Source organism: Macrotis lagotis, chromosome 3 (genome assembly GCF_037893015.1).
Source record: "Macrotis lagotis isolate mMagLag1 chromosome 3, bilby.v1.9.chrom.fasta, whole genome shotgun sequence".
Lineage (NCBI taxonomy): Eukaryota > Metazoa > Chordata > Mammalia > Peramelemorphia > Peramelidae > Macrotis > Macrotis lagotis.
In genome coordinates, this window is record NC_133660.1 from 31,789,322 (window position 1) to 31,811,586 (window position 22,265).

Here is a 22,265-nt window from a genome sequence, read left to right on the forward strand (position 1 = left end):
CAAACAATGAAAGAAAATGATTACAATTTTTGGGGGGGAGGGGATTTTTTCCATTTTTTTTTACATAAAATCAGTACATACTTTAACATTTCCATATAGATAAGCAATAATTTCATAGCATCACTTGTTAGAACATTTTTTTACCTAACTTTAGGTTGTCATTCTGTTCTCTATTTTACAGAACAAGAAATTGAGACTTTTTTAGAGGTGACAATTCTACTTGTCCTTAAAGAAGGCAGAGTTAAGTAAGCTTCACTATGAACTTATTTGAGATGCCCTTTCTTTTTGTGATAAGAATTTAAAAAAATACATTTTCAGTGGTACAGCTTTTTTTACCTTTAGTACTGCTATTGACTACCCTTGGCCTTCCTGCCTTTAATATCTTTTACTATGCACCCAGGTTTTAGCACAAGATAAATTTGTATATTTCATCACTAGAACTCACGAAACCATTGTCCTGTTTTGCAGACTATATTCATATATTCTAAAGTTTGTTCAAAAATTTTTGCCATTCATTTCAGGTCATATAGTAAGGGAATCTTGTTACCATGCAGGCTATTTTGGTGTATAATGGACCAATTTAAAAAGTATCGTAAAAACTTATTCAAGTAGGTTGTGTGTGTGCATGTGTGTGTGTGTGTGTGTGTGTATATATATATATAATGTATATATATACATTATATATATATATAACTTGAGCTAGTTACTCTTGCCTTTGTTCAAGAGATGGATAAATGGTTCTAGGGCTTGTTTTTTTTTTTTTGCCTCTTTATGACTTGCTTGATTCTAGATATATAAAGCATGATACTCACTGTTTCAGTTTTGAACACTTGCAAGCCTTTGCATCTATTGCTTTCTAGCGATATATATCTTTAAAATATTGCTGTGGCAATTTATCCTTAGCAAGGTTATTTGATTTCATAAAAATGTAGAAGCAAGTTATATTTTAAGGACACTTACAACTTTAATGATATTTTAATATATTTTAATATTTTTTGATCTTTTTATGAGCTGCAATCTTTCTTTTTTCTTCTTCCAAGAGAGCTAATTTGCAGATTTCTTTAAAAAAAAAAAGGAAAAAATTTGACAAAATCACTCACCAAACTGAAAAAATATCTTCTGTTATGGTCCCATCATGGACTCAAACTTCTGCAAAAGAGTAAGGAGAGAGGGGGGGAAATGTTTTCTTATTTCTGACTATCAGCCAAATTTGGTCTTTTTAATTTTTCAATATTCAGTTTCTATTTTTTGTGACTTTTTAAAAGAAAATTTATTTTTCCAATTACATGCAAATATAGTTTTCAACATTTCATTTTTTGTTAGGTTTTGAGTTGCATATTTTTCTTCCTCCTTCCTTTTCCTCCTCCATCCCCTTGACAAGGAGTAATCTGATACAGGTTACACATGTATAACTATGTGAAACATATTTCCATATTAATCATGTTGTGAAAGAAGAATCAAATAAAAGGCAGAATCATGAGGGGGAAAACATTAAGCATAAAACATTTTTAAACATAGAAAATAGTATGCTTTTATCTGCATTCAGACTCCGTAGTTCTTTCTCTGCATATGGATGGTATTTTCCATCACAAGTCCTTTAGAACTGTCTTTGATTATTGTACTGCTGAAGGAGATCTAAGTCTGTCATGGTCATTCATCACATAGTATTGCTGTAAATGTGTTCAGTGTTCTTATGGTTCTGCTCACTTTGTGGCTCGTTTTAGTTGCATTGTTTTAGTTGTATTTATTTTACATTTGTTCATTCTAGAAAATTTGTTCATTTTCGTATTTGTGTTTTTCTTTTATAGCATAAGAATATTCTTGTAACAAAATTTTTTTGAAAAGTCTTTCTCTAGTTGATACACTTCTATCCTGGTTTTAGTTGTTTGCTACCTCCCAAAAGTGCTGCTACAGATATTTTAGTGTAATTAGAGGTTTTCTTTTTGTCATTGACCTCATTGAGAGTGCCCAGAAATAGGATTTCTGGATCCAAATGGTAAGGTTTTTTTGGTCACTTTACAAAATGCATTTCAGTATAGTTGTTATCAAATCACAGTTGATCTATCTTTTCACAACAAGCCTGATCTTTTGGCAATCTTGGCAATTTGCTGAGTGTGAGGTGAAATTTCAGAGCTGTTTAGATTCTCTCAGTAATTTGGAATGCTTTTTCATATGGTTCAGAATATGGCAATTCTTTGGCCACTATTGGAGAATGACTGTTGGGATAACTTTCTCCTCACCCTACTTTTAAAAGTTTTCCAATTATATGTAAAGATAATTTTCAGTGTTCATTTTTGTAAAGTTTTTTCCCTTCCTACCCTAGGATAATAAGTATTCTGATATAGGTTATATCTGTACAGTCATGTGTTTTATATATATATATATATATATATATATATATATATATATGTACATATATATGTGTATGTATGTATATGTATATATGTGTGTGTGTGTATGTACATATATATTTATATATCCATATTAGTCATGCTGTGAAAGAAAAATGAGATCAAAAGGGAAAAACTGCAAGAAGGAAAAAATAAAAAATGTTTTGCATTCAGCTTCCATAGTTCTTTTCTGTATATGGATAGCATTTTCATCTTAACTCTTTTAGAATTGTCCTTGATTATTGTATTACTGAGGAAGAGCTAAGACTACCATAGTCGACCATGTTGTGGTAGCTTTTTATATCACATTCATCTCAACATAGGAATTTGGAAGAAAATTGTTTCCCAATCAGGTGTTTTGCTTATTATAGATACATTAATTTTATTTTAGCAAAAAGTAATCAAAATGAAATTTTTTTTTGTAATTGCTCTTCTTTTTTTTTTTTACATAAGAATTTATCCCTTACCTATTGCTCTGAGAGGTATAGGCATGGTCTGTTTCTCTCATCTATTTATTTATTTATTTAGTTTTTGCAAGGCAATGGGGTTAAGTGGCTTGCCCAAGGCCACACAGCTAGGTCATTATTAAGTGTCTGAGGCCAGATATGAACTCAGGTACTCCTGACTCCAGGGCTGGTGCTCTATCCACTGCGCCACCTAGCCACCCTCTCTTATTTTTTAATAGTATGATCTTGAATGTTGATGTGCAAAGCCATTTTGATCTTTTGCTTTTACATCTTCATTTCCTTGTATGGACCTCCCCCCATTCTTTTAAACTAAGAATTAAGAAAAAGAACAAAACAGTTAATCCACATTTCAGTTGAGTGTGAACACCTGAACACATGCAGTATTCTACAATTATAGCCCCCCAACCTCTGCAAAAAAAGGGAGAAAAGTACAACTTTAGATTTCTGGGGTATCAAACTTGGTCATTATGACATGAACATTTTATGTTCTGTTTTAAAAAAAATTGTTTTTTCATTTTCTTAAGTTATGTACTGATTTCTTGGTTCTCTTTTGCCATCCTTTATTTTCATCTGTTCATAATATATCCATGTCCATTTTCTGATAGGAATTTATTTGGGAAGGTTTCTATGACTTTAAATATTTGCATGTATGTGAAGACTTTATTTTTATTTTCTACTTCCTGGGGGGGGGGATCTCCAGGCCAAAGGATGTAAATGTTTTAGTCTCCTTTTAGGCTAATATAGTATTGCTTTCTAGACGATTGGACCAATTTAAAGTTCTACCAATTTTTATAGTACTTGAAAATGTTAATTTAAGTTTTTCTTTTGTATTCTGTTGCACAAATTATCCTTTACTTTATTATTTCATTCATGGTTTGTGTTAGACTGAGGGGAGTGATGCCTACTTGTGGTCAATCCTTCCTGTGGAGGCTGAAGCCTGGTGATGGTTGACTGGCTTGGGTTCTGGAATTCTGACACATAGTCCTGGTTGAGCCAGTTTGTTGCCTGAAGAGATTCAAAGTTTCTGTACCATTGAAAAGTACAATTAGTCTAAGAGTAGCTCTTGGCACTTTGAGCTTTCCAAGGTGAGAAAGGGAGGCACTTAGTCTGCTTATTTTGAAAGTTATTTGTTAGGAATATTCAGTTACTTGTTATATAGCCTAATGGTTTATCAAGGTACTGCTGTTTTTGATGCTGTAGATAACTAGTAGGCCTTTTGCCAAAAAATCTTACTGTGAACCCTATGATTTCTTAATGGGAGAAGTGAGTATAAGGACTATAGTTAGAGGCTATGAAGTTTAATTGAGGAATTTAATTAGATTTGGTATAATTGTAGTTGATGTATTTTTTGTTTATAAAGAAAGTCTTGATATTAAACTCACAAAGACAAATAGCATTATCTTTTTTTTTTAGAACTGAGTTCCACAAAAATTATAAAAGCAGGAAAACTCAAGACAAAGAAAACCAACAAGGTATGTATGAGTTTCAGAATCTTAATTTTATATTTATTTGGGGGATTAAAAGTCCCTGTTCCTGTTCTCCCCCCCACCCCCACCCCGCAATTTGACATTTGGGTAAGCTCAGTTGAATTGGAAGTATAAAACCTGTGTGGGATATATGGAAAGATGAAATTTTTCCGCATTCCCTCTGTCTGCATTAATTTATTCAATCCAATTATTATTGTGAAAGGGTTTTTTGGTCTTTGGCAGTTTTTTTCCTGGTTATGCATTAGGTGTGTGTGTATGATTTAAATTTGCTTGATTTCTTTCTAAATTTCTCCCAGTGAATACAGCTTTTTCCATAGACTTTTCTATTATGTAGAAGGATTTTTATAACATGTCAGAGTAATTATTTTGTTGCTTTGCAGGCTAGTGATTTCAGTGACATCACAAATTGGCCAACACCAAGTGAATTAGTGAACAATGAAGTAAGTATTCTATACTTTGGAACTTTTTAATATAAGAAAAGGACCATTATTTCAACTTATGACAAAGCAGCATGCTTTTTATTTAATTCAGATAATTGTCAGCATGCAAAGTCACTGTCACAGGATTTAGAACTAGAAGGTATTGTAGAAATCAAGTGGTCTTCATGTCTTCATTTTGTGGTCTATTTTGGAATCAGATGATAATAACTAGCATTTGGATATCTTTTAAAGGTTGTACAGATGTTTGCTTTTTAAAAAGGTCATAAGGATAGTAACTATTAGGGCAAGGAAAGGAACCTAGGCCTTTAAGTATTATTCTACATTGATTAATACCTGTCCGGTTTCTTTCAAATAGTAAATCTGGAGTAGTAGTTCTACATTAAGAAATGAAGAAGAAAAATACAGATTTGCCCTTAAAGGAGAGGAAATTCTCAGATAGGATATAATAAATGTAATGCAGATTATTTTGTCAGTGATTTTTTTTTTTCCAGTATGAGGAGCTCTCCCCCAATCAAGTTGACCTGACACAAAGTGACTTGCTTAGTGTTACACATCCAGTAAATAATGAGAGGAATATTTGAATCCTCAAGTCTTTTTGACACCAAACCAGCATTGTTGCATGTATTTTGTGGAAGGAGAGAATTCTAACAAGTCAGGGCATCGGGGAAGTTTTTCCTCCAAAGTAGTACTTAAGCTGATACACTTGGAAGAGGCTAAGATTTTTGATAGCATCAGGTCAAGGGAAGGAGCTAGAACCTAGAAATAGAGGAAAGTCCCTGGCATAGAATTGAATGAATTAATAGAGGAATGGCCCATTTGGCTAAAATAAGAGTTGTTGGAGGGAAATACCTGGAGTAAATCTGGAAGGATAGGCCTGGGCCTAGGTTCTGAAAAACTTGAGATACCAAGCTGAGTGATTGGTAGTGACTCCTAGAAGAACTAGCTGCTGCATATACTTGTAAAAAAAATGGATTCTTTTTGTGTGGGGGTGTGTGTGTGTGTCTTTTTTTCAATTGATTGATCCTTCTGTTTCTGACACAGTGATCATGCCTGACACTATTGTAGATCTCATTGTCTGAAGATCCACTACCCTTTATTAAGAACGAGATTGATATTTTCACAAACACTCCTTTTGGCTGGAAGATGGTTTAAAAATGTTTTACTGATGCCTTTTGTCTTTACATCTGCAATTTCTGGGAGAAAAGACCATTCCCTGCTCTTCTGACAAACACAGTTAAGCCATGACATCTGATCCAGTGACTATATCAATTTATCCCATATTCTGACTTCAGAGATTCCCCCCCCTCCGTAGAGAAGGCTTGTTCTAGTATCATTTTGCAAGGATTATCAAGGATTTTAAAAAATTATTCAGTTTGACTTCCATTTAGTGATCTTTTGGTTTTACATGCTTTTTTTTTCAATCTTTCCCAATGTATTTTCACATTACTACAGTTATCTTGTGAAAGTAAGCATTATCTCCCCCCCCCCCCCCCCCATTACATTCTTTCTTTCTTGGTCAGAACATTGGTGTTAATCAATGATTTTAGAAACATGTGACCAGTGTGTGATGTTTGCCAGTTACTAGGTGCTCAGGGTTTTTGCTTAAGAGAATTTCATGGTGTATTTTTGATTTCTAAATATTAGGTATTTATTGGTGACTAAACAGAACATACTGTTCTTTGAAATTGACATAGATCTAAGGAATTTTATTGAGATTCTAATGGTTTACCCCAGACATGAACCCTGGCATCCAGCATTCTTGGTAGGGATGTTGTCTTTTTTTTGTTGTTGTTGTTTTGTTTTTTTGCAAGGCAAATGGGGTTAAGTGGCTTGCCCAAGGCCACACAGCTAGGTAATTATAAAGTGTCTGAGACCAGATTTGAACCCAGGTACTCCTGACTCCAAGGCCGGTGCTTTATCCACTATGCCACCTAGCTATCCCAGGATGTTGTCTTAATGAAACTGTGCTTGACAAAATGTAAACTTAAATTGGTTTAAATCTGTAGATTCTATTTATTTTACTGAAAATCAGGATAATTCCTTGATGAGAACTTTCCCAAACCTGTGATTTCATCAGTTTGGGATCTCCTGATCTAGAACTCCTTTCACTACTAGCAGATTAGCAATTTGTATATAATTTAGAATCTGACAAAAGTTTCTTGGATCAGTAGAGGTCAGATCACTTGCTGAAGTAATACAATGCTTCTATACATTTGTGGAGAGGACTTGAACCTAGAGTAACTCAGCTCTCTGTCCTCTATTATGTCATATAGTTTAACATCTATATAGACTCAGCTACTAAAAAAACAACTGAGCATTGTAGGTTTTCTTAGTCATCTATCTAGCAAATGTTTCACATTAATGGAATCATTTTATTCAGATGTTTTAAGTTGCCTCCTTAGATTTTTTTTTTTTTTTTTTTTAGGTTTTTGCAAGGCATTGGGGTTAAGTGGCTTGCCCAAGGCCACACAGCTAGGTAATTATTAAGTATCTGAGACCGGATTTGAACCCAGGTACTCTTGACTCCAAGGCTGGTACTTTATCCACTGCGCCACCTAGCTGCCCCACCTCCTTAGATTTTTTAAAAAGCTAAGATAAATTTGGGCAGTAGCTTTTATAGGAATTAGTATAATCTTAGCTCTCAATGACATTTTTGTTGATTAATTGATTTTAATTATGACAGTTTTATGTCATCACATTTTTGAATAGCTCTAACTAGAATGATCAGGTTGTTTATTTTTATGATAATCCATTCATCAATTTTTTGCAGTGTCAAAATGTTACCAATCAACCAAATAAGAAACCACAAAACAGAAAAGAAAAAGAAGAGAAGATTGAAAAGAGAACCAACAGTGAAAGTAAAGAGAACCGAGAAGCTAAACTTGATGGCCCTGGAGAAAATGTCAGTGAAGATGAGGCTCAGTCAAACAATCAAAGAAAAAGAGGTTGGTCCTAGATTATTTTGATATTTTCTTGAAGAATAAATGTTAATGAAAAAAAAAGTCTTGTATGATTAGTGCTTGGGGATGGGGGGAGGGAAGCACCAGTTCTTTTGAGTGAAAAGAGCCTCTCATTTTTTGAAGTTTTCCCTGAGGGCCAGTATCCTTAGTATTTTTACTTTCGTGACTTTTATCACCATAGTTTTTTTCCTATGAAAAGAAAATTACTAACCTGAAATAAAATGGAAGGAACTCCTTCCTTTTTAGTCATATTTTGGAGGTCAAAGGGATCTTGAAAATTTAGACCTGGGCTCTTAATCTGGAGTTTGTAAACTATTTTTAAACTATTTGATTACTATTTCAATAAAATTGGTGTCCTTTGTAATCAAATGTATTTTATCTTAAGGTATTTATAAACATTGTAAGAAAAGGGCCACAGTCTTTACTAGGTTGTCACAGGGCTCACATGGAATAAAAAAGGTAGGGAATTCCTGATGTGATCCAGTCTGCATCTGAACAAGAATCCCTTCTACAGTCTAGCCTTGCCTGAAACATTTTCTTAGGAGAGGGAAATCACTTGTCTTCTGAGATAGCCCATTTCATTTTGGGAGTAGCTACAATTGTTAGGAAGCAACAAATCGACTTCTGTTCCACTTTAACCCATGACCCTAGGTCTGCTTTCTAGTGCCAGGAAGAACAAGGATAATCCCTTTTTTTACATGAGGATTTTAAAAATATTTAGCCATTATCACATTCTACCATGTATTTTCTTCATGCTAATTTTCTCCGGTTTCTTTTAAGCCTGCCCTCTTACAGTATGATCTTGGGGCTTATCACTGTCAGAGTGGTATTTCTTTGATTATTCTCTAGTCATCAAAAGGGTGGTGCCCTAAACTGAATGTAACACTACAAATGAGCTCTTATATATAAGAGACAGAAAAACAAAGTTAGTAACTGATGATTGCTTACCTGGTTGGGATGCCATGCCTTATTTTTGGATTCATTTGGAGTTTACCAAAAAATCCTGACATCTTTTCAAATAACTACTGGATAACCAAAACTCTTCCATCTTGTACTTGTGAAATTGGTTTTTTGGAAACCCAGTGTAAAATCTTAGCTCATTTTGTCTTATTTGATTGAGCCCAGTGTTCCCAGCCTCCTGAGGCCTTTTTGGATCCTTCTGTAGTAACCCGTGTGTTAACTATTCTTCCCAGTTTTTCGTTCTCAACTGCAAACTGAATAAACTTGCTTTCTAGACCATCTGAACAGCATGACACAAGCATAATTCATACCACACAGTCTCCCAAGTTGGAGAACCATTTAATGGAACCATTAAATGACTATTCAATTCATTCTGAAGTATTGGCTGGACCATATCCCTCCTTGGTTACAAGGATACAGATGAAACTGTCACAAATTTTCTTGATTATGTAAGGTAAAGTGTATAACTCAGTAACTTGTTTGAATCAGCTTTAATGCTCTTGTAAGTTTAAAAAAAGATAAGTGTTCATTAAGTCTTATGTGACCCATGGTTCTATTTTCTTTCTTTTTTTTTTTTTTGAAGGATTTTGCAAGGCAAATGGGGTTAAGTGGCTTGCTCAAGGCCACACAGCTAGGTAATTATTATTAAGTGTCTGAGGCCGGATTTGGACTCAGGTACTCCTGACTCCAGGGCCGGTGCTCTATCTACTGCACCACCCTGGTGGTACTATTTTCAAAAAAAATTTTTTTTAGTATTGTATTTTCCCCAGTGTACATGTTGAGAAGGCTAGAAAATTTTCTTGTAATAAAAGAAAGGTTTTATTTATTTTGAATTTTACAATTTTTCCCTGAATCTTGCTTCCAATCCCCCCCACAGAAGGCAGTCTGTTAGTTAGTCTTTACATTGTTTCCATGGTATACATTGATATAAGTTGATTGTGATATGAAAGAAATCATATCCTTAAAGAAGAAAATAAAGTATAAGAGATAACAACATTATATAATAAGATTAACAGTTTTTTTTTTAAACTTAAAGGTAATAATATTTGGTCTTTGTTCAAACTCCACAATTCTTTCTGTGGATACAGATGGTATTCTTCATCACAGGTAGCAAGAAGGCTAGAAATTTGATGTAGGTTTTATATATATGTAATCAAGCAAACATTGCCATAATAATGATCCTGTTAGCTTTTGATGATCCCACTGTCCTTTTCTAGATGTTTGAATTTTTTTGACTTTTTAAGAAAGATTTTATTTAGAGTTTTACGCTTTTCCCCCCATTCTTTCTTCCCTCCCCCCACCCCCACAGAATGTAGTCTGTTTGTCTTTACATTGTTTCCATGGTATATTAGATGTTTAAATTTTTGAATATATATTCTAATATTTTTTTCTAGGAAGAAGTTTTAGTTTTCATATTTCATTCCACTGTTCTTTTGAAAATCAGGATATTTGAAACCCTTCTTTAGTCCTGAGCCATGCTTCTGCATTATGTATCAGTGGTCACTGGTAGGGGGTTAGTTGGCAGTTAGATTGGTTAGTTTTATATGCAAAATAAGAAATCAGTAGTAAAACTGAATTTTACAATTGAGTCAGATAATTTGAATGGATAAGAAGGTACTTTGGAGTCTATCTAGTCCTGGTTCTAAAAACAGATTCTTTATTACCTCCCTAACCAGTGAGTCTTTCTGTGAAAACTTTTAGTAAGGGAGAGGTGTCACTATTTCTTAAAAATGGCCCTCTGCAGCACTGACAGGCTGGTCATTCAAATCACTCTTGCAGTATCTCCACTGCCTTCCCTTCTCTCCCATCTTTTCCAAATGAAATTTATCCAGTTTCCTGTTGGCTCTCCAGCTGACCATGAATGGTCTTCTTAAGTTGTGATGTCCACAGCAGAAATATTTTAGGCCTGCTCTGACCAGGACTGAAAACACGATGGTAGTAAAAGACTGTCACCTTTTTCCCACTGGATACACTGACTTGATTTAAATGCAATATGAGCTCACATTTAGCTTTTTGTTTTTTGGTCTCCATGGCATACCATTAGAATTCAAGGAGTGTGGACTGCAGCTCAAACCCCCTAGATTCATTTTTCCTTAAGAAAAAAAAAGTTTTCAAATCAAATCATTGAATGACTATTAATCTATTAATCATTGCTGTATAATATTAAAGATAATGTCCCAATGTCACATAGTATATGGTCTAGTAGACATCAAGCGTTCTTTGTGACAGTAAGGAAATCTGGACATATTTTTGCAGCTGAGGAAATTGTGGTCCATAGAAGTCAAGGAATATCAGGTCACAAGTGGCAGTCAGGAGCAGACCCAGGAATCCTGATTATTTTATCCATAGGTCTCATCTCTGAACTACGCTCCCTCACTCTTTGGAAGGAGTTTGGCAAACTCAGCTCTTTAAGGGAAACTTTTGTGAAGCAAAAGATGTCCCCCCCCTTTTTTTAATAAAGTAAATGAAAACCTAAACAAAGAAGAAAGACTTAGCAGAGAAAGTTTTCTTTTCTTAAAACTTTCTATCAGAGTTGTTAAAGACTAGGATACAGTTTTGCAAAAACAAAACTTAAGACATTGAGGATTATCATCCATCCAGTTTGTGTGTATAAGGAAGGTGAGAGAAGTTGGTAAATACATAAATGTTACCCAAAACTTTTATTCTGTTTTATTCTATTTAACTCTTAAGAAAATTACATAAACATTTGTATGGGCTTTTAAAGATGATTGAAAATTTTCCTTGGAAGAATAAAAATTGAGGGTATTCTAGAAAGATGAGAAATATAGAATAAAGGGTAAATTAGGAGAGAAGAGTCTTCTCTTTTTAGCTTCTCTGCTTCCTCCCATTCCCCCTCATTTAAAAAAAAAATTGTTAGTAATGCCTTTATTTCAGTCATTTCTAGGGAGAAGAATTCAATCCTTCCTTTCCCCAGATTGAACCCTTGTAACAAAACAAAAATTCCCCAAACCCATAAAAACAGCAGCAGTGTTGTACAAACATTGTGCCCCAGTAGGATCCCTTATCTTTTCTTCCCCTTCACAACCTTCCAGTCTTCTAGAAAGGAGATTCTTTAGGATTTTAATAGGCTTTTTACTGGTTTGGGCTTTTAAATGTATCTTCCCCTAGTCATGATATTGGATAGGGGGTTGGGTTGGTCTTATTTTAGACCTTTGCCTTCTCTAAAATACTTACATTGAGATTTATGAGTAAACCCAAGTTGTGAAAAATACAATAGTTCATAAAAGACACTGAGTAATTATCAATATTGCCATATTCTCCAATTATTTTCCTTCCATTTAGAGGCTGATAGTCCCCAAGGTTACAAGTGTTTAGTTAGTCCTCAGTTTTGGCCAGTAATAAATAATAGATAGCAGCAGCCATCATAAAAAGCAAATGCAATAAATCTTAGAACCTTCCTATCATTCAAAATATTACAATTGTTTCAGATATTAAAAACATTCCATTGTAAGACTGGAAAGGATCTTGGATAATAGTCTGTCTAACCTTCTTTAGAAAACCATTAGGAAATTAGGAAATGTTCACAGTGACTGTTTCAGAGACAATTGTTAATGGTAGAACTGAAACTAGAAATTGAGTCTCTTAACTCCCCATGTGATCCTGTTATCCTTGATAAATATTCTATACAATGAGCACACAGGCACTATTCATTCTGATTACTTCCTACTTCCTAGGGGGGTGTCATTTCTCTCTAGTACCCAAGCTCCAGCGATACTGAAATGTAAATTTTATTTCTAAAACAAATTAAACCAGCCATAATGTGATTATTGAACTTTTACTCAAGAGTGAAAGGAATTTGGGGGATGAGATCCCTGCAGTGAAAAGCAGTTGTTCTAAAATAAGGAACATTATAGCACCTAGTTCTACTTACAAATTCCCCAAGGACTTGATATGCAGAACAAAAGCTTTTGAATTTAGGCCTCTGACCAAAATTATTTTCTTAGTTCTTTTCCACCTCCACCCTTAAATTAGATCCTTAAAGGAGAAAAAAAAGATGAAATGCAATGAACACACTCATATATGGATACATAGACACATGCCTGCATACATGTCTACATACAGATTGTAGAAGGAAGGGCAGTCATGTCTTTACCTTGAATGGGCATTAGTTCAGAAATTTGTCCAGTCAGCCTGCCTGAGGGATTTGTATTGTTTTCAATTAAATTATTTGCTAAGTGGCAGGAACTACTTCCTTCTTAAATCCCTTAAGAAGCCATTCTCTATTTGGGGCCTTGCTTTTGAAATAGAAAAATGAGTGAAGACTTTGAAAAATAAACTTATTGTTATTGAGTAATAATTAAAGTCCTTTGAAAAATGGGACTGCTTGAATTTGGGTTGCAAATCAGGATAGGACAAAGTTATGAGCTTGAGTTCATTTAGCCATCCAGTTTGAAAGGTAAAGGATGGAGCTGATGTGTTCTTGGTGGCTTGCTCCACCCTACAGGAAACCTGCCATATTCTGTATCCTGTGTGAGGACTTCTTTTTCAATTTCAGGTAAATCCATTATGGTTTTGTTATTTCTAATTATAAAAATATAATAAAGCTCTGCACATTCTGAGGCAAAACCTCCCTGATACAGGAAGGAATTGAAAAGCTCTCTTAAGCTTCTCTTTTCAGAGCTCTGCCCCTCCCTCTGGGGGGGAAGTCCAATTGGATTGTCATTCAGCATTTCCCAGACTCCTTAAACCACAGCAGGAGAGAAGCAGAGAGAACCTTCAGGAGGCAGGAATATGGAAAAGGAAAATAACTGAAGGCTTCAGGATTCCTCTGGGATGTGTTTGAAAGGGTCCCTGGACCAGGTGGGCAAGAGCCCATCATTACTGCCTCCTTTCTCCATCCTCATCTTCAAGTGGGTGAGGGGTGGAGATTAAATGAGGCTTCATCATACTGAGAGGGACTAGCTTATGCTAGGATGACTGGTTGGGAATTCTGTAAGTTACAGTCTGGTTCCATAGAAGTCGTCCTTTTCTCATCAGCACTGGTAGTCTTTAATAAACTGCCAGATGAGACATGACCAGGGTCTTTGGTAGAAATAAAAAGGAGGCATATTTATTGCCTCTGCCTTCCTGGACCCATTTCTTACCTTCTGCCTCTTCCCCCCCACCCCCACCCCAATTACCATTTTGATACTGCCCAGTGTCTTCCTGGGGCCTTGGGGCTATTTTAGATTTCAAACAGGCCAAATTGTGATCTGAGATGCCTTTTCTATTCCAAAATACAACATTTGAATTTCACTCCGACTCTTGAGAAATTTGATTTTATTTGATTATCTAGAGTGCTTCACAGCCTTCTAGAAAGAGGGTGTTTGCATTATTTTTAGAAAGAACTTGTTAAATCTGTTAAGCTCCTTAAGTATTCATCCTTGAGGCCTTCTCTTCTGTTCCATATCTAGCATGTCACGGAGTAGAAGGTGCCCCACATGGTTTGACTGAACTTTTCTCACCCTTTTTTCTCCTCCTGTTTGCTTGTGTGAAAGTATGGCATGGCACAGGAAGACACAGGGCCGTGTGTCACTACATAGAAGTGAAGTGATGCTCAGCTTCCTTTCACGGAAATAGGGAATGGTTTTCTGTGCCTGTCAGTACACATATAACTGGCACTCTGTGAAGCCCTCTGAAGACAAAAGAAGGGTCAAAGACAGCAGGCCTTCTCTCCAGGGGCTCCCATGGAGCTCCTCTGCAAACAGGAAACAGATGTCTGGAGATAAGTCAGATAGAGAATTTATTGGAGAGCCTCAAAAATACTTAGTCATCTGTAAGAATGAGAAAAGAAAGCATTCACCTGTGTAAATATACTTTTTATATACAAAGTGTGTGTGTGTGTGTGTGTGTGTGTGTGTGTGTGTGTGTGTGTGTATATATATATATATATATATATATATATATATATAGTTTTAACCCTTGGGTATACTGATCTAATTGCCCTTTTTTTAATCCTTTAACTGTATCATACTAGTCTTTCTGTAATTCTTTACATTATGCTCCTTTTGCTCCATTGAAATTAAGCTATTTACCAAACTTGGGAAGTTAAAAGTGATAAGTAACACCTCATTCTCCAGTAATTCCCAGGCAAAAATGAGATATTGGTGTTATAATATAAGATGGTATAAAAACAAAAGAGGTAGTTTTGATTTCTAAGGATGTTTCTTTACTGCATTTACAATTAACAACTATAGTTACACTGAAGATGGTAGGCCTCTACCTCCTCAGGACCTGAATGGGTAGAGAGGGGGTGGGAAGGAGATATCACTGCTTCCAATCTCTCATAATAGTAGTTTCTATCTTTAGACAATTTTTTCTCAGATGAAATACAAAAGTTTGGAGTAATTTATGGATCCAAAAGAAGAATGTTTTATGTATTCTAACACTGATTTCCACCCTTCTTTCCAAATACTTGGTTATATCTTTAGGAGAGGCACTTTATGCAGATTTAATTTAATTTTTAAGAATTTAATTTTTTTTTTAAAAAAGTATTAGGTGTCTCATTAAGAATAGATAAGCATAGTAACCTTCTTTTTGCCTTTATTTTCATATTTAATTTCATTTGCAAATAGATTTTTTGAGAATTGCTTGTTCACTTTTTACTTGTTTTATTTTTAAAATTATTCAAATTCAATAAATACTGGTTTTAGGTGATATATTTCTTCCTAATTTCCAAAAATTAATGTATTCAATTTTCAAAATGTCTAAATACTAGCAATATGATTTTTCAGATTTTTTTAATATTAGAAAAAAGTAGTAATTATTATTCAAAGAGATTCTGTTTTGTATTCTTTAAGCAAATAAGCACAAGTGGGTACCACTACATTTAGATGATGTAAGACCTGATAGCCAAGAAAGACCAGGATCACGGAACAGTTCAAGATCTCAACCAGAAGCAAATAAGTCAGCACATAACAACCGACGAAATGACTCACGAAGTAAGTGCCTTTCTCGTGGTAAAAAGGGCTAAAGATATATTATCATCAGACTTACTGGTCATAGGTAAGATTTTTGTTACCCTTATGTTTATATAAGCTAACAATAGCAGGATGGAGAGGGGAAGGAGTTCTAGGTTGGAGTCCTTCCTCTGACATAATGGCTATGGACTAACGGGTAAGGGAGTCTCTTGGGGTTCTGGGCAAGGCATTTTTTGACCTTTCCATGTTCTAGACAACTAAGGTGTGGCCTGGCCCTGGGGGCTGAGGTTTCTTGACTTAGGAATTGCTTGTACCAGAGAATTGACAGGTCTAGTCCCTGTCCATAAGCATGCTGATTTTCACAGTAGATAAAACATTCAGGTTTGCAAACTACTTTGTGTAGATGATAGCATGTAAGCCTAGATTTTTGTTAAGACATTTAAAATAATAGCATCAGAATATTTTGTATTTGTGTTCTATTGAGTGTTTAAAAGTATATCTGAAATAAATGCATATACTTCCAAGTGTGGAATTCTTCCTCGTTTCAGCAGTAGCACATGACTTAAGGAACAGTTTCCCTATGCCTCTATTGGGTTCCATTTCCTTAGTTATAAATCGAAATAAAAGTTTGTAGGTTCAGTAAAAATATTTACTATTTGGTCAGCTAGGGTCATAGGAAGGAATGACCAATTTAACGATATGAAATGAATTCTGTTTGTAAGAGTAACTTCTGATACATTAGAGTGGTTGAAAATAGTTTGGTGTTGAGGCAACAACTGCTAATGCAATTCTCTTCCCTGATACTATATGAGCTCTTTCTAATCTTGTCCCTGAACAACTTGTTTGAGTTTTTGCAAGGCAATGGGGTTAAGTGGCTTGCCCAAGGCCACATAGCTAGGTAATTATTATTAAGTGTCTGAGGCCGAATTTGAACCCAGGTACTCCTGACTCCAAGGCCAGTGCTCTATCCACTGCGCCACCTAGCTGCCCCCAAGAGAGCTATTCTTTTTTTTTCAGTTTTTTAATTTTAAATTTATTTATTTTTCCAATTACATGTAAAGATAGTTTGTTTAAATTAGTTTGTTTAAATTGTTAAAGATTGTTTAAAATCATTTTTTGTGAGGTTTTTGAATTTTACATTTTCCCCTTCTCTTCTCTCCCCCTCTCCTTGACAGAGAACAATCTGATATAGGTTAAACATGTATAACTTTGTTAAATATATTTCCTTATTGATCATGTTATGAAAGAAAAATCTGAACAAAAACACATAAGAGGGGAAAAAACATAAAACAAATTGAAAAAAATTGAAAATAGGAAGCTTGGTCTGCATTCAGACTCCATAGTTCCTTCTCTGTTTGTGAATGATATTTTCTATCACAAGTCCTTTAGAATTGTCTTTAATTATTATACTACTGAGTTGAGCAAGTCCATCATACTTGATCATCACACAATGTTGCTGTTAATGTGTTAAATGTCCTTCTGGTTCTGCTCACTTCACTCAGAATCAATTCATGCAAGACTTTCCAGACTTTTCTGAAGTCTGGCTGATCATGATTTCTTTCTTTCTTTTTTTTTTAATTTAATGTTTTTTTTATTCTCATTTTGTACAAATGTTTTTTTTTACATTAATAAAATATACTTGTTTACAAGTAAGCAAAATACCCCTCCCCCCATGAATATAGATAGACTTGCTTGGGCGAAAAAGTAAAGGGGAGAGAAAAAAATTAAAATTAAAAAAATTATAGTAATAATTGTAGGTATGGCCAGGTGGCGCAATGGACGAAGCACCAGCCCTGGAGCCACGAGCACCCGAGTCCATATCCAGCCTCATAAACCCAATAATCACCCAGCCGTGTGACATGCAAGCCACCCGATCCCCACTGCCCTGCAAAAACCAAAAAGAAGAAAGGAAAAAAAAAGACCCAAAATAAAATAGTAATAATAGTAGGGGTGGCTGGGTGGCAGACAGAGCATTGGCCCTTGATCCAGGAGCACCTGGGTCCGAATCCGGCCTCAGACATCCAAAGATCATTCTGCTATGTGGCTCCAGGAAGGCCATCCAGCCCCACTTGCCCTGCACCCTCCCCCAAATAATAACAAAAAATGTGCTTCAGTCTTTGTTCCAACACCATCAACTCTGTCGTGAGTGGATCACATTCTTTATGATAAGTCCATCACAAAAGTTACTTCCATATTTTTCCGACGTTGCCATTGCTGACCGCAACTCCCTCCTTTCTTATTTCTCCACTACCATGTACTATATTTTCTCTCTCCTTTCACTCTGACTCTGCTGTAGGGTAGCTGAGTAGTACAGCAGACAGATCCCTGGTCCTGGGGCCAAGAAGCCCTGAGCCCCCCATACCACCCCTGAGGCCCAGAATCCACCTGGCCCCGTGGTCCTGGGCAGGCCTTCCAATCCCAGCCCCTTGTAAGCAGTAAAAAAGAAAATGTGTTATATCTGACCACTGAACCCCCATGGTCCATCCTCTCCTTTATTCACATCCCCACCCCTTCCCCCTGCTCCCCCCTCCTTCTTACTCCAGATTTCTATACCCCATTGAGTATATTTGCTGTTTCCTCTCCTAGCCATCTCTGATCAGAGTAAGGGTTCCCTCATTCCCCCTTGCCTCCCCCCCTTCCATATCATTGCAATAGCTCATTGTAATAAAAAAAAATCTTATTATGTGAAATATCTTGGACTATTCCCCCTCTCCTTTTTCTTTCTCCCTTTCCATTTCCCTTTTTTTTCCTATTGACTCCATTTTTACACCGTATTTTATCTTCAAATTCAGCTTTCTCCTGTGCTTCAACTATAAAAGCTCTCTCTACCTGCTCTATTAACTGAGATAGTTCATATGAATATTATCAGTATCATTTTTCTATCCATGCAGTTCATCCTCATTAAGTCCCTCATATTTCCCCCCTCTCCTCCAATCTCCATGCTTCACCTGAGTCCTGTATCTGAAGATCAAACCTTGTCCAAAAGGAACCTTTGAAATTCCCCTGGTTCATTGAAAGTCCATCTTTTTCCCTGGAAGAGGACATTCAGCCTTGCTGGGTAGTTCATTCTTGGCTGCATTCTAAGCTCTCTTGCCTTCCGGTATATTGTATTCCAAGCCCTACGAGCTTCCAGTGTAGCTGCTGCTAAGTCCTGTGTGATCCTGACTGCAGCTCCACGATATTTGAACTGTGTTCTTCTGGCTGCTTGTAATATTTTCTCTTTGACTTGGGAGTTCTGGAACTTGGCTATAATATTCCTAGGGGTTGGTTTTTTGGGATCTCTTTCTCTGGGGGATCGGTGGATTCTCTCCATTTCTATTTTTCCCTCTGCTTCTAGAATATCAGGGCAATTTTCCTGTAGTAATTCTTTGAAAATGATGTCAGGGCTCTTTTCCTGATCATGACTTTCAGGTATTCCAATAATTTTCAAATTATCTTTCCTAAGTCTGTTTTCCATATCAGTTGGTTTTTCAATGAGATATTTCACATTTTCTTCTAATTTTTCATTTTTTTGGTTTTGAAGTATTGATTCCTGATTTCTGGTAAATTCATCAATCTCCCTGAATTCTATTCTTTGTCTGAAGGATTTATTCTCAGAGAGTTTTCTTATCTCTTTTTCCATCTGGCCAATTTTGCTTTTTAAAGCATTCTTCTCCTCAATAACTTTTTGAACTGTTTTATCCATTTGACCTAAGCTGGTTTTTAGCATGCTTTTTTCTTCAGCATTTTTTTGGATTTCCTTGACTAAGCTACTGACTTCATTTTCATGTTTTTCCTGCATCTCGCTCCTTTCTTTTCCCAGTTTTTCTTCCAACTCCCTCATTTGATTTTCAAAGTCTTTTTTGAGCTCTATCATAGCCTGAGCCCAATTTCTGTTTTTTCTTGGAGTCTTTAGATGCAGGAGCTTGTGCTTCATTTTCAGACTGAGTATTTTGATCCTTCTTGGGCTCATTTGCAAAATATTTCTCAATGGTCTTCCTCTTATTTCTTTGCTTGTTCATTTTCCCAGCCTAAGCCTGTTTTTTTGGGGTGCTTCCTGAGCTTTTGGGACACTCCCACAAGGGTCTCAGTGTATGAGGCTCTGTCCCCCCTCCTGGTCTGTGAATGACCATATGCGACCCCCCTCTGCCATGGTGCTGAGGTAGGGGGGCCTAGACTGTGATCAGGATCTGAATGTGGTCAGAGCCCCAGAGTCCTGTTCCAGAGGTAGTCTCTCTCTTCACTCCCCGCCCTCAGCTCAATGGGCTCATGCCCTGGGGTCTCCTGCTTACTGGCTCCGCCTGCTTCTGTTTCCTGGATTTGGGCTGCAGAAAGACCAAGCTGCTGGCTATATGCCCTGAGGGCTGGGCTCCACGTTCTTGCTCTGGCAGAGGTCCCCCGCTGTTCCCCCACTTTGTACCCAGTGCTCCCCGGTGTGCAGCTTAGGAGACTCCCCCACTGCTGTGAGCCCCGGCTCCCAGCGCCCTGGGGCTGCCTCCGGGAGGCTGAAGTTCTTTGGCTCTGGCAGGCCACCCCTCTGGCAGGCCACCCCTCCGACCCCGGGGAGCAGAGCCTTTCTGCTCTTTTCCAGGTTACCTTGAGTAGGAGAACTGCCTCACTGGGTCCCTCTGTGGGTTCTGTCTCTCGAAAGTTTAGTTAAGAGTCCTTAGTTTGAGTTTTTATCAGAGAGCTCCTAAGACATTTTTCTTGCTGTCTCTGAAGAATCAGAAAAAAAAAACTTATAGGAAAATCCATTTGCTGAAGGCTGTCAGCCTTTAAATTCGGTGGCCCCTAAAGCAACTCTTAACTCCACTTAGGGATTTTAGATGACTTTTGATAATCCAGGAATGTGAGAAAATTTGGTTGAAAGTATCTCTAGTGTGTTTCTACTCTAAAGCACACTTAAATCTGAGAGATGAGGTGAGGATAGGGGGCTTTGGGATGGAGGCAGATATAAGGGAGAAAGAAGCTCGATAAAACATTATAGGTTCACAAATATATGTTGATGTAAATTCTTAATATTATGTCTTTTACCTTTATATTACAATTGTTTCTGGAAACCCCTAACCCTCTCCCATCCCTTTTCAAACACCTTATAACAAGCCAGCATAAGGTTATAAGGTCATTTTTCTAGGTTTTCATTTACTTAGAAGAGTTGGACTTCCTTTAATGATCTTCCCATTTATATTATAACTCTTTAAGTTGTTCTCTGAGGCTGGCATTTTTTTCATTCTGTCATTTCTTACAAATCTTGCAAGCTTGTTGATTTCTTATTACACAGTAATTGATTCCTATACCATAGTTTTGTTTTCAGCTCTTCAGTTTATGGGCACCTGCTTTGTTTCTGTCTTTGAGTTGGGGTGCATGTTTAATTGTTTTCTTTCTTTTTTGGGGGGGGTCAATGCAGTGGGTTTAAGTGACACGCCTGCCCAAGGTCACACAGCTAGGTAATTATTAAGTGTCTGAAGTCAGATTTAAACTCAGGTCCTCCTGACTCTGGGGCTGGTGCTGTACACCACCTAGCTGCCCTCGTGTATGCTTAATTGTGAGGTACTGTCATTAGGTGCAGACAGTTGTTAATTTCTTCCATAATTTCAAATTGTCTCTCTCTGTATGGGGTCTGATTTTGGTTCAGGGAAAAGAAAAAGAACACCAAATTAGAGGTTATTTTGATTTTAATCCCTTGAGATTATGTTTAGTTCAGTTCAGATCTATAAAGAATTAGTGAGAAAAGTCATGTGATCTCTGTATCATTTTTACCTTGCATTTTATTTTTTAAAAATTGTCAGTTTTTGGTTATATTTACATTTACAGAGATTGTCTTTGTAACCAAAAAACCCCATAATTCTAATAAAACCAATTGATACAGTGATTTTAATTTTCTTTTGAAAAGGTTGGAGACGTGATAGAGAAAAAAGAGATGATCAGGATGAAGTTTCCAGTGTGAGAAGTGAAGGTGGTAATATTCGAGGTTGTTTTAGAGGTCGAGGAAGAGGACGTGGCCGGGGAAGAGGACGAGGCAGAGGAAACCCTCGAAGTATGACTGAAATGGTTTTGTTTATGTTTTGTTTTCTTTAAGGTGGACTAAAATTATTTGTTTTTCATTAACCTGTTTTGTTTCCCATCTTCTGTTTTTGTCCTAAATATTTAAATATTGGTATGTTTACTGGTTGTTGGAGTGTCACGATAGTGCAAAATGAGATGTTTTTTATTATGAATATTTAACCTTGAACTTTTAAGTAACCTTTTTTTCCCTCCATGTTTTTTGAAGTGAATTTTGAATATTCGTATGGTTATCGAGAACAACATGGTGAAAGAACTGATCAGCCATTTCAACAAGAACTTAACACTAGCATGATGTATTACTATGATGACGGTACAGGAGTTCAGATGTATTCTGTGGATGAAACGTTGCTCAAAGAATACATTAAGCGGCAAATGTAAGTACATTGCACGTGTCAGTGGATGAGTTAGACTTTTGGGACTTCTATATTAGCATATTTTCTGTTTCTCAAAAAATAACATTGGTAACATTGGGAAATACAGGAACTTTCCATCAGATTTTATTTTGAAAAGGATTTCCATTCTAATGAAATTGACTGTATTTCACTCAGACTTCTTGGAAAAATGAATGACCTTTCTCCTCTCCAATATGTCTAAGA

The 22,265-nt window shown here is 36.3% G+C and overlaps 1 protein-coding gene across 3 annotated transcripts in view; it reads left to right on the forward strand.

The window, feature by feature from the left end:
* LARP1B (La ribonucleoprotein 1B) overlaps positions 1-22,265 on the forward strand; it is an 86,933-nt gene that overhangs the window by 8,513 nt on the left and 56,155 nt on the right. For 2 of the 3 annotated variants that reach the window (XM_074228387.1, XM_074228385.1), the window contains exons 2-8: positions 4,271-4,329; positions 4,725-4,784; positions 7,555-7,729; positions 13,170-13,220; positions 15,505-15,645; positions 21,497-21,640; positions 21,875-22,043. In XM_074228387.1, the coding sequence (XP_074084488.1) occupies positions 4,271-4,329; positions 4,725-4,784; positions 7,555-7,729; positions 13,170-13,220; positions 15,505-15,645; positions 21,497-21,640; positions 21,875-22,043 (799 nt within the window). The remainder of the gene's footprint in view (positions 1-4,270; positions 4,330-4,724; positions 4,785-7,554; positions 7,730-13,169; positions 13,221-15,504; positions 15,646-21,496; positions 21,641-21,874; positions 22,044-22,265) is intronic. The other variant, XM_074228386.1, reaches the window with a different exon arrangement.